General features: G+C 46.0%; 1 protein-coding gene across 1 annotated transcript in view; it reads right to left on the bottom strand.

The window, feature by feature from the left end:
* celsr3 (cadherin, EGF LAG seven-pass G-type receptor 3) overlaps positions 1 to 12,886 on the bottom strand; it is a 258,686-nt gene that overhangs the window by 92,351 nt on the left and 153,449 nt on the right. Inside the window, exons 5-7 of the mRNA XM_034171441.1 lie at positions 10,154 to 10,269; positions 2,219 to 2,307; positions 1,251 to 1,408 (exon numbers count right to left, since the gene is read on the bottom strand). Coding sequence (XP_034027332.1) covers positions 1,251 to 1,408; positions 2,219 to 2,307; positions 10,154 to 10,269 — 363 coding nt within the window. The remainder of the gene's footprint in view (positions 1 to 1,250; positions 1,409 to 2,218; positions 2,308 to 10,153; positions 10,270 to 12,886) is intronic.

Raw genomic sequence — 12,886 nt, 5'->3', positions numbered from 1 at the left:
GTTTACATCTCACCAATAACCATGAACAGGAAAAGAAAGAAGGAAGGATAGAATAAATATGTAAAATAAGATAGAAAGGATGAAGGATTCAAGTCCAGACTTAAGATGCACTTATTTTCCCTTTCATATGGCTAGCATACTGGTACAGTTTTGTTTTACGCTTTTTACTCTTTTAATTCATTTATTAGTAATTGGAACGGGCCACGGCCTCAACTTTACCTAAATTCTGGGTCTTTTAGTGAAGTGTAGGGCTAGTGGCCGGCGATCACATGGCCCAAGCAGAGCCCAAGCAGACGGTCACCCCTTTGAGTCTGGTCTGCTTGAGGTTTCTTCCTCAGAGGGAGTTTTTTGCTCTGAGGGTTAGTAAGGTTAGACCTTACCTGTGTGAAGCGCTTTAAGGCAACTTCTGTTGTGATTTGGCGCTATATAAATGAAAACAAATTTTAAAAAATTGAAACTGAAATTGAAGGAAGGACAGAAACAAATGTATAAGAATGAAAAAATATGAGGAAAAACTGGGGAGAATAAAAAGTAAAACTAAATAAAAAGAGAGTAAAAAGGAAAACCAGATGGATGGCTCATAACAGCACCGCACCGCTCAAGCGGTAGAAGGAACGATGATCGGAAATAATATATGAAAAGAATAATGCAGACAGTGAAAGATAGAAGGAATAAAAGAAGGAAGAATGGGAACATGGGTTGAAGGGATGAGAGAAAAAAGGTAGAAAAAAAAAAGAAAGAGAAGAAGAAAGATGATGGAAGGACAAAAGATAGATGCTGGGAAGACAGATGGAAGGAAGGAAGGAAGGAAACAGGAGAAAGTAAAGATGGAAAGTAGGAAGCAAGGATAGAAGAGATAGGATAAAACTCTGAAGGAAGTAAAAGCACAAGAAAGGAAGATAAAAGGAAGATAAGATGGAAACAGAAAGAAGGAAGGATAATGCAGAGTACAGAAGAACGGAACAATTAAAAAAGGAAGGATTGAAGTAAAAATGGAAGAAGGTTAAATAGTTATGCGTCATCGGTTGTCATAAACAGCAGGATACTGATGTCAATATTGAAAGAATATTTTCTTTCTTTTGTATCAGTTGGATAATTTTTTTGATTGCATGTCTTTCTAGCAGCAGTGTGGCCTGATATGACTTTGCTGTTGGCACAATTCTCAGAAGCTAAACGTTAAGAAACGGGTGATGATGGCAGCATGAAGAGGCCCAGGAAAGGAAAGGAGCCGCTGAGACACATAAACTCACTTCTTGCTGCTGGTCTGTTTGCCCTGTGCGGCGCAGCTGTAGTTTCCCAGGTGTGTACCGAAGCGAAGTGACAAGGCTGTGTCACAATCGTCAATGCTCACCACGGCGATCTTCTCGTCTGACGGCCCCTGGGCCGCGCCGCTCAAACTGCGCTTTGGCTAAACAGATACACAACACGGCAAGTACCGTGTAGAAAGAGAATAAAAGATGTCACATGCAAGAATGTCGTCACACAGAAGATAGTTTACACAGACTGGAATCAGCGTTTCCATCACCACTGCACAGGACGTTAGGAGGAAAAGAGCACAACAAGAAAGACAAGAAAACAGAGGAGTAAAAATCATGCACTCATCACTTATTGTATGCTATTAAAGAAAGGAATGAAAGAAGAAACAAAGGATTGGAGAAAGGCACTAAGTAAGGAATGAAGGAAGGCACAAAGGAAGGAAGGAAGAATGGAACAAAGGAAGAAAGAAGGACGGATGGAAGGAAAGAAGGATGGCTAGAAGTAAGAAAGAAAGGATTATGGAAGGAAGGAAGGCTGGAATGAATGAATTAAGGAAGAAGGAAGGAAGGATGATGGAAGGATGGGTAGAAGGAATGAAAGAAGGACAGCAGGAAAGAAGGAAAAAAGGAAGAAACTAAGCAAGGAGGGAAGCAAGGTAGGTAGGAAGAAAGGAGGGAAGGAAGGAAGGAAGGAAGGTACTGTACATGCAGCCTGACACACACTCATACTCACATAGTGTGTTGCTGGCTGAGAAAAAAAAAATGAAAGAGAATGAAGAAAATTAAAGAAGATGAGCAATAAATATGCGTGGGTAACATGAAGACAATCAAACGCCCACATCCTCATGCACACGTACAAATATTTAATTTCAAGACACGGCAGCGTGAAGGCAGAGAAACAATTCTGCCAGTGCATCAGAAACACTAATATTCACAACAACACAACGGTAATAAAGACTCACCTTGTTGTAATAGTGGATGTGAACCGTGTGCCAGTCGCCGTCACTGACGCCACCAGGTAAGAACGGGCTCACCTGAGTGGACGACTCCCCTGCAGGACAAATACAGTTTGTGCACACTTAAGATCTGAACAGAGTCTCACCCACTTCACGGGGGATAAGCACCGGTGTCACCGACTCAATGGTCCCCTCTAAAAATCGGTCCGCCCTGCCTTCACTGTGCATGTGTCATTTTGAAACATCAGCAGCGATTCACTGATTATCACCTCATTTCTGCTTAAAACTGCCTCCAGTCATCATCTATCTCAGCGGCAGATATCTGAAGCTTTTGACAATAATTATTTCCACATAAATTCAGCATTATTTCCTAATAAAAGACGGGGGACCGATCAGAGCGCCACAGCGGCACGTCGGCGTCTGACGTGCTGCTGCGCCTACGTCATTTCACATCGTCAGTAACGACTCACGGATTATCGCCTTGTTTCTGCTTAAAACTGGGTTTAAAATGATTTAATAGGTTTCAATTTGTCATCTGATGGTTAATAATCACATTATTCCCTTTGATTGCTTTGGGTGTAGAGAGTCAGACTCAGAGAGTCAGACTCAGACGCATCCACAGTGAAGGCAGGGTGGACCGATTTGTAGGGGGGACCATTCTTTCGGTAACGCCATCACCAGTGGGCCTCAGGGCCCAGTGAGCACTTGGAGAAACCATCAGAGTGAGAACGTGTGAACAGTTAGTGAGACTATGAGCTCTGGTTGTTCTACTGCCACTGGATGTGCACACTACTAGTCATGTTAGCAAGGTTTGGAATTGATTAGCAACTGTGCATGACAAATGGCTAGCTCACTAACTCAAATAATAATAATAAAAAAAAACAACAGTTATAAAAACACTAATGTATGCCACACTTGGGCTATTAGTGCTTTATGAAATATTATATCTGAAAATATTCAAAATAGAAATCATTGTTATTATTGATGTTTTCACCAGAATTTTAGCAAAACAAAAAAATTTATTATCCTCGTAATTTAAGTTTTCAAATGGAGTATAAATGAGTTCAAATTTAAATTATGCTCCTCTTTGATATTTGTAACAAAGTAATGAATTGTAACCATCTTGTCAAACATTTATGTTGTGTGGGCCGCTGAAGAGGAGGTACTGCTGGCCCACCACCAGAGGGTGCCCTGTCTGAAGTGCGGGCTTCGGGCACGAGAGGGCGCATCCGCCCCACAGGAGCAACTGGGAGTGGCAGCTGTCACTCATCGTCAACGCCAGCTGTCATTCATCAACCACCACCACCATATAAGCCGGGCAGCATCTCCACCTCGCTGCCGAGATATCTTCTACCTACAAGGTAATTCTCTCAGCCGTTGTTGTGCCGAACGCACGTAATTGCTTCTGAACTGTTTGCAGGCGTACCTGTTTCCCTACTTCAGCTGGAGGCTGGGTTTGTGGGTGACGGAAGAGTGACAGTCTTCACTCCTCACTACAAGCTGTGATAAGTAGTTGATTCAGGCTCTGCATTGACTGTGTTCCTGTTTCGGAGGTGGAGTTGTTTTGCCCACCATAAAGGGACTGTTGCTGACTGTGTTACTGGGTGTGCACACACCCACGCCTAACTGTTTCTGCTTCCTGCCAGCAGTATCAGGTCTGACAGCTGGAGACGGTGGCCACCTGGGGACTCAGGACTTGGTGGCTCCGGTGTACTTCAGACCCGTTGGCAATGGAAATCGTGTGGGACCCGGTGCTTCTCTGGACAGACGTCTTGTATCCTCGAGCCTGCCCACACGTCACCTTTGTACATTGACTGTTTCAAATTCTGTGATTGTCTGTATTTTGTTGTGCACATTCATAACAGTAAAATTGTTATCTTTTGGCTCAATCCATTGTCCGTTCATTTATGCCCCCTGTTGTGGGTCACACAGGATATCTCGGGCAACGTCATGGATTCCGAGGGGCGTCAACCATCGGCTGAACAACCAATGGAAGAGCAGGGTGCACAGGCGCCAGCAGGAGACATGGTTGGTGAGTTGCAGAAAATCCTCACTGCCTTCACTGCTCGGTTGGATTTAATGACCAAGCAGAACGTTATACTCAATCGTAGGATGGAGGCTCTCACCGCACAGGTGGAAGCGCACGCTCAGGGCACGGCTGCAGCTCCTCCTCCTGCTGCCCTGGTGCCAAATATAGACATTCCAATGGTCGTTCAGCGAACCCCCCCCACCGTCCCCTGAAGCATACATAAGTCCCCCGGGAACCGTACGGAGGCTGTGTGGAGATGTGCGCAGACTTCTTGATGCAGTGTTCGCTCGTCTTCACACAGCGTCCCGTTATGTACGCATCAGACTCAAGCCGGGTGGCTTATGTGATTAATTTGCTTCGAGGTGAGGCACGCGCCTGGGCTACGGCGCTCTGGGAGCAGAATGCATGGCTCCTAACAACATATACTGGGTTTGTGAGGGAGTTCAGACAAGTTTTTGACCATCCTAATAGAGGCGAGACCGCTTCAGCAGTGCTACTGTCTATGCGACAGGGGCGCCGGAGTGCAGCCAAGTATGCAGTCGACTTCTGCATCGCGGCTGCGAGGTCTGGCTGGAATGCTGCTGCACTCCGCACCGCCTTTGTAAACGTACTGTCGTCGGTCCTTAAGGAGCACCTGGTGGCTAAGGACGAGCCGCGGGATTTAGACGGGGTCATCGACCTGGTTATACGATTAGACAATCGGTTAGACGAACGCCGCCGGGAGCGAGACGAAGGACGTGGCCGGGCACGTGCCGTTCCTCTCCCTTCTGGGTCCGAAAGGGTTCCGCCCTCCCCACGCTCCACAGCCTCAACACTCCGTGTGGTTACAGCTCCCCCTGCTGATGATGCTATGGACACAAGCAGGGCTAAATTGAGGGCTTCCAATAGACAGAGGAGACTGGCGCGTGGGGAGTGTTTTATCTGCGGCTCGAGCGAGCATATGCAGAAAAACTGCCCCAAGCGGTTAAACACCAATGCCCGCCCTTAGAGACTGGGCTAAGGGTGGGCCAAGAAATTCACGTGGGACACATACGCATATCCGCACGTCTCCCAGTTACAATCCTGAGTGGGGATTTAACCCTTCAAGCCCCAGCACTGGTGGACACGGGGTCAGAAGGGAATCTGCTGGACAGCAGATGGGCTAGGGAAGTAGGGCTCCCCCTGGTGGCGCTCCCTTCACCATTGAAGGTGCGAGCACTAGATGGCACCCTTCTCCCCTTAATCACACACAAGACACAGCCAGTAACTCTGGTTGTGTCTGGGAATCATCGGGAGGAGATTGAGTTCTTTGTAACTCCTTCTACCTCCCGCGTAATTTTGGGCTTCCCGTGGACGATAAAACACAATCCCCGGATTGATTGGCCATCTGGGGTTGTGGCTCAGTGGAGCGGAACCTGCCACCGGGAGTGTTTAGGATCCTCGGTTCCCCCCGGTTTGACAGCTAACAAGGAGGTTAAAGTTCCCCCAATCTGACGGCAATGCCTGAGGAGTACCACGATCTTGTTGATGTCTTCAGCAAAGATCTGGCACTCACTCTTCCCCCCCACCGGCTGTACGATTGCGCCATTGATCTGATCCCGGGCGTTGAGTACCCGTCCAGTAGACTGTACAATCTCTCACGTCCAGAGCGCGAATCAATAGAGACCTACATCCGGGACTCGTTAGCTGCCAGGTTGATCCAGAACGCCACCTCCACGATGGGTGCTGGGTTCTTTTTTGTGGTCAAGAAAGACGGCGGGCTCCGTCCATGCATTGATTACAGAGGGCTGAACGAGATTACGGTTCACAATCGATACCCGTTGCCCCTGTTAGATTCAGTGTTCATGCCCCTGCATGGAGCCAAAATTTTCACTAAACTGGATCTGAGGAATGCGTATCATCTGGTTCGGATCCGGAAGGGAGACGAATGGAAGACGGCATTTAACACCCCATTAGGTCACTTTGAGTACCTGGTCATGCCGTTCGGCCTCACTAACGCCCCCGCGACGTTCCAAACTTGGTTAATGACGTCTTGCGGGACTTCCTGCACCGATTCGTCTTCGTATATCTAGACAATATACTCGTCTTTTCCTTAGATCCTGAGACCCATGTCCAGCATGTACGTCAGGTCCTGCAGCGGTTGTTGGAGAACCGACTGTTTGTGAAGGGCGAGAAGTGCGAGTTCCACCGCACCTCTTTGTCCTTCCTGGGGTTCATCATCTCCTCCAACTCCGTCGCCCCTGATCCGGCCAAGGTTGCGGCGGTGAGAGACTGGCCGCAACCGAAAAGCCGTAGGAAACTGCAACAGTTCCTCGGCTTTGCAAATTTCTATAGGAGGTTCATTAAGGGCTACAGTCAGGCAGTTAGTCCCCTAACAGCCCTGACCTCCTCTAAAGTCCCCTTCACCTGGTCGGATCAGTGCGAAGCCGTGTTTAGGGAGTTGAAACGTCGGTTTTCGACTGCACCAGTTCTGGTGCAGCCCGATCCTAGCTGCCAGTTCGTGGTTGAAGTGGATGCCTCTGACTCAGGGATAGGAGCCGTGCTGTCCCAGAGCGAGGAGTCCGACAAGGTTCTCCACCCCGTGCCAATTTTTCATGCAGGTTGACCCCGGCAGAGCGGAACTACGACGTAGGCAATCGGGAACTCCTTGTGGTGAAAGAGGCTCTTGAGGAGTGGAGACATCTGTTGGAGGGAGCCGTGGTACCATTTACGGTTTTCACGGACCATCGGAACCTGGAGTACATCCGGACCACCAAGCATCTGAAGCCCAGGCAAGCCCACTGGTCACTGTTCTTCGGGCGTTTTGACTTCCAGATCACCTACCCCCCCTGGACTAAGAACCAAAGATCTGACGCCTTGTCCCGGGTACATGAAGAGGAAGTCAAAACCGAGCTGTCGGATCCACCGGAATCCATCATACCCGAGTCCTCTATCGTGACCACCCTCACCTGGGACGTGGAGAAGACCGTCCGGGAGGCCCTGGTACGGAGCCCGGACCCGGGGACTGGCCCAAAGAACCGACTCTACGTCCCACCAGAAGCCAGAGCTGCAGTCCTGGACTTCTGTCACGGTTCCAAGCTCTCCTGTCACCCCGGGGTGTGAAGAACTGTGGCAGTGGTCCGGCAGCACTTCTGGTGGGCGTCCATGGAATCCGACGTCCGGGAGTACGTCCAGGCCTGTACCACCTGCACCAGGGGCAAAGCGGATCACTCAAAGACTCAAGGTCTCCTTCAACCACTGCCGGTGCCTCATCACCCTTGGTCACACATCGGCCTGGACTTTGTCACGGGCCTCCCGCCGTCCCAGGGCATGTCGACCATCCTCACGATAGTGGACCGATTCTCCAAGGCGGCCCACTTCGTGGCCCTCCCGAAGCTCCCAACGGCCCAGGAGTCAGCAGACCTCCTGGTCCACCATGTCGTACGTCTGCATGGGATACCAACTGACATTGTCTCGGATCATGGTCCTCAGTTCTCCTCTCAAGGCTGGAGGAGTTTCTGCAGAGAACTGGGGGCCACCGTGAGCCTCTCGTCCGGGTACCACGCACAGACGAATAGACAGGCAGAGCGGGCTAATCAGGAGCTCGAGCAGGCCCTCCGCTGTGTAACATCCGCGCACCCAGCGGCCTGGAGTGACCATCTGGCCTGGATCGAGTACGCTCATAACAGCCAAGTGTCCCCGGCCCCTGCATACCAGCCCGGGCAGGAGGTGTGGTTGTCAACCAAGGACATACCCCTGCAAGTGGACTCCCCTAAGCTGAAGGACAGATTCATCGGCCCATTTAAAATCCTCAAGGTCCTCAGTCCAGCCGCAGTGAAGCTCCAACTCCCAGCTTCACTGCGGATCCACCCGGTATTCCACGTCTACAGGATCAAACCATACCACACCTCACCCCTCTGTGCTCCCGGACCGGCTCCGCCTCCTGCCCGGATCATCAACGGGAAGCCAGCATGGACAGTACGCCGACTCCTGGACGTCCGTCGGAGGGGCCGTGGGTTCCAGTACTTAGTGGACTGGGAGGGGTATGGACCTGAAGAACGCTCCTGAGTGAAGAGGAGCTTCATCCTGGAACCGGCCCTCCTGGCCGACTTCTACACCCGACACCCCGACAAGCCTGGTCGGGCGCCAGGAGGTGCCCGTTAGGGGGGGGGGGGGAGTCCTGTTGTGTGGGCCGCTGAAGAGGAGGTACTGCTGGCCCACCACCAGAGGGCGCCCTGCCTGAAGTGTGGGCTTCGGGCACAGGAGGGCGCATCCGCCCCACAGGAGCAACTGGGAGTGGCAGCTGTCACTCATCGTCAACGCCAGCTGTCATTCATCAACCACCACCACCATATAAGCCGGGCAGCATCTCAACCTCGCTGCCGAGATATCTTCTACCTACAAGGTAATTCTCTCAGCTGTTGTTGTGCCGAACGCACGTAATTGCTTCTGAACTGTTTGCAGGCGTACCTGTTTCCCTACTTCAGCTGGAGGCTGGGTTTGTGGGTGACGGAAGAGTGACGGTCTTCACTCCTCACTACAAGCTGTGATAAGTAGTTGATTCAGGCTCTGCATTGACTGTGCTCCTGTTTTGGAGGTGGAGCTGTTTTGCCCACCATAAAGGAACTGTTGCTGACTGTGTTACCCACGCCTGTAACTGTTTCTGCTTCCTGCCAGCAGTACCAGGTCTGACAGCTGGAGATGGTGGCCACCTGGGGACTCAGGACTTGGCGGCTCCGATGTACTTCAGACCCGTTGTCAGTGGAAATCGTGTGGGACCCGGCGCTTCTCTGGACAAACGTCTTGTATCCTCGAGCCTGCCCACACGTCACCTTTGTACATTGACTGTTTCAAATTCTGTGATTGTCTGTATTTCGTTGTGCACATTCACAACAGTAAAATTGTTATCTTTTAGCTCAATCCATTGTCCATTCATTTACGCCCCCTGTTGTGGGCCTGTGTCATTACACTTTCCCAACAGTTTATGTGCTTGTGTCGAGGATTTTGGGTCATTTTTGTTCACGTTTGTTGAATTTGAGCAATTTCTGAACATTCTTCTTAATAATTACACTATGTAACAAATTTTTATTTTTGTTTTGTTCCTGGGTACACAGTATGTTTTCCTAACCTGTTATGCCTAAAATAAATAGAAAATAGCTGTTATTCCACAGAAACTTTGCTTCTCTGATCAGGACAATGATATTTTGAAATTTGTCTGTTTTCAAGCATATTCTCGATTCGCCTTCACTACTACTGAGTAGTCTTCTAGAATATTCTTTAACTGCTAGAACTGTCCAGAATTTTCTAGAAGTTTCCAGAATTATCTAGAAATTTCAAGAAACTTTTATAACTTTCTAGAACGTTAAAAAACATCAAATCAAAGTTTGTGCTGAATGTAGTCATTTTTCCATAGACTTTAGACATAAGCAGTTGAAATATAACACTTAGAAGCCAGGAACAAAAATTGTGTTACATAGTGTTATCCACTACCTATAAATAAATAACACCAATAATAAAAAGTACACCTTAACAATGCACAAAAATCCCAAATTCAAGAGCCAATAATACAGAAAAATGTGCAATTTATACTCCAGTATGATTTATGCTCTGGAAAATATGGTCATTTCACATTACGTCTGACATTTGAAGAGAAAGTGTAGTTTAACTGTTTCTAACTATAAGTAATGACAAAAATGTAAATGCAGTAAAGCACTGGAAGCTGCAGTTCTCCACATCTGCACCTTTTCATCACGTGCACTTAACATGAGGTAATCAGCCTTTCAGAAACCCAAATTGGGATTCGCAGGAAGTGCATCGTCTTTACTACGTGCTTAATCCTAATTCTGGTTTCACTGGCATTCCATAAAACAAATACACAAAAGAACAGCAACAAAACAGTGAACAATTTTTCCCATCTGCCTTATTGTCAGGAGAACAGACCCCAGATACAGTACCTGTGGAATACTTCAACACCACTTGTCCCTCTTGGATCTCTAAGGCGATGAAGTCGTGTTTCTCGTTGAAGCGTCCGTTATAGAAGAGCAGGCCAGTGTTCTCCAAGGTCGCAAAACTGCAAAATACACATTTATAAAAACACATTACTGATAAATATATTAGTCCCAGAGACATGCAGGTTTTCAATACCACTTAAGGGAATTAAATAACTCTGACTATCCAGCCTCAATATACCTGGACCTATACAAACATATGGTGGCCATCCCGGGGCGGCAGCTATAGGTAGGTAGGGGTCAACATTTAAAAATGCTCCAATCATACTGGAAACTATACAACATTATTTGTCTGATCAATAAATGGAATAGTTTTGACTGTGTTGAATGTTTGGTCCGCAAAATAAAGACCAAACAAGGTCGACGTCCATTGGATTTTGTAACATATGACGTGTTACCCCGTAACATGATAACTAAGCATGACAGATGTTGCAAACAATTCTATTTGTTAATCCGATTAGCTCGATTTGTATCACTTTTCACCAAAATTGTAGTGACTTTTTTTTTACTACTGTCCAAACTGAAATTGACCATTGTCACCATTTTTGCATGCCATAAATTCATAACATTCAGTTGTAGATAGTATATACCATTTTGGAATTGTTATGATCAGACAAATGATTCTAGTGTAGTTTTCAATACAATTAGTGCATTTTTATATGTTGAAGCCTGTTGTAAAAACGTCAGCGACCCCTACCTGGCTACAGTTGCCACCCTGGGTTGGCCACCATACATTTGCGTCAGCCATGGTATACTGAGGCTGGACTGTAAACGTTATTTTCTCACCTTAAGAGGTACCAATTAGGTCAAATTGGCTTTAGTCATTGGGTGGATTCAGTGTATCACTGAAAGTACACTGACACAACATAAGAAGAAAACAATCTACAGTTAGTTAAAGCAAACTGATAAATGCTTTTATTTTTCCACAGCTCTAATTGAAGGGGAAAAAACTGCAAGTATAACTCCATCTGCATTACACACAATATGGATTTAACAGTAAACCAGTAAGAATAATTGTTTCAAACTTTTGACATTTTAACACACAAAAAACACCCAATTAAGACAAAAAAAAATAATAATTTGTGTCGCATGTCAGTGTAAACAAGAATGACATGCTGTTCAGACAGTTAGATGACCCAAACACTAAATGACCAGTTCAGAAACAGCATTAAAACAAGAATAATCACAGATTTCTGACATCCGTCAATCTGGATCACCTCCAAAATACAGTGGAGTCTTCCATGGCCTAATATCTATCTTTGGTGCAAATTTGGTGAGAATCTGTGAATTAGTTTTGATGTAATCCTTCAAAGCCTATATAAAGTGAAACTTGATCCAGAATCTGGATCTGGATCCAGATCACCTCCAAAATTTAATGGAGTCTTTCATGGCCTAATATGTATCTGTGTTTAAAATGTCATCAAAACCCTTGCAGTAGTTTTAACATAATCCGGCTAACAGCCAGGCAGACAAATAAATAAATAAACACCAATGATTTTATTAAGTCTTTGGTGGACGTAATGATCCACTGTAACGTCTGAGCAAAGTGAAAGTGTGGAAGACTAATTTCATTGTTCCACTCCTTGAAGAGGACTGTATGTCTGCATATATAAGATGATGTTCAAGAATCACTGTGTTACATCACAGTATTCATACGGATAGAACTTTTTAAAAAAATATTCATTTTATAAATATGATCAGCTAATTGTTTTATTTTGAGAAACATTCATGTTTTCACTGGTTTTATTAATGAAGCATCTAATTTACAAATAGGAAATCATTTTTAAAAACATTTTCATGTAGTGGAAAAAAAAAATCTGGATTCAAAACCAGACGGTAAACTCTGATGTCTTCAGATGAAGCTCTGCCATAAGAAGAAAAAGTTGTAGTTCCTTGACTGGCTGCATGAGGCTGCCTCCAAAACAGAGCACATTCCCATAGAAGTCCATGTTAAAATGTCCAATATTAGAGCACAAATAAACATTTTTACAGCCTGGTACAAAAAGAAACTGTTTTAGTCTCTATATGTACAACCCCTGGCAAAAATTATGGAATCACCGGCCTCAGAGGATGTTCATTTAGTTGTTTAATTTTGTAGAAAAAAAGCAGATCACAGACATTGACACAAAACTAAGTCATTTCAAATGGCAACTTTCTGGCTTTAAGAACACTATAAGAAATCAAGAAAAAAAGATTGTGGCAGTCAGTAACGGTTACTTTTTTAGACCAAGCAGAGGAAAAAAAAATATGGACTCACTCAATTCTGAGGAAAAAATTATGGAATCACCCTGTAAATTTTCATCCCCAAAACTAACACCTGCATCATATCAGATCTGCTCGTTAGTCTGCATCTAAAAAGGAGTGATCACACCTTGGAGAGCTGTTGCACCAAGTGGACTGACATGAATCATGGCTCCAACACGAGAGATGTCAATTGAAACAAAGGAGAGGATTATCAAACTCTTAAAAGAGGGTAAATCATCACGCATGTTGCAAAAGATGTTGGTTGTTCACAGTCAGCTGTGTCTAAACTCTGGACCAAATACAAACAACATGGGAAGGTTGTTAAAGGCAAACATACTGGTAGACCAAGGAAGACATCAAAGTGTCAAGACAGAAAACGTAAAGCAATATGTCTCAAAAATCGAAAAATGCACAACAAAACAAATGAGGAACGAA

Source organism: Thalassophryne amazonica, chromosome 6 (assembly GCF_902500255.1).
Source record: "Thalassophryne amazonica chromosome 6, fThaAma1.1, whole genome shotgun sequence".
In the NCBI taxonomy this organism is placed as follows: Eukaryota; Metazoa; Chordata; class Actinopteri; order Batrachoidiformes; family Batrachoididae; genus Thalassophryne; species Thalassophryne amazonica.
This window is presented reverse-complemented; position numbering and strand designations above follow the sequence as displayed.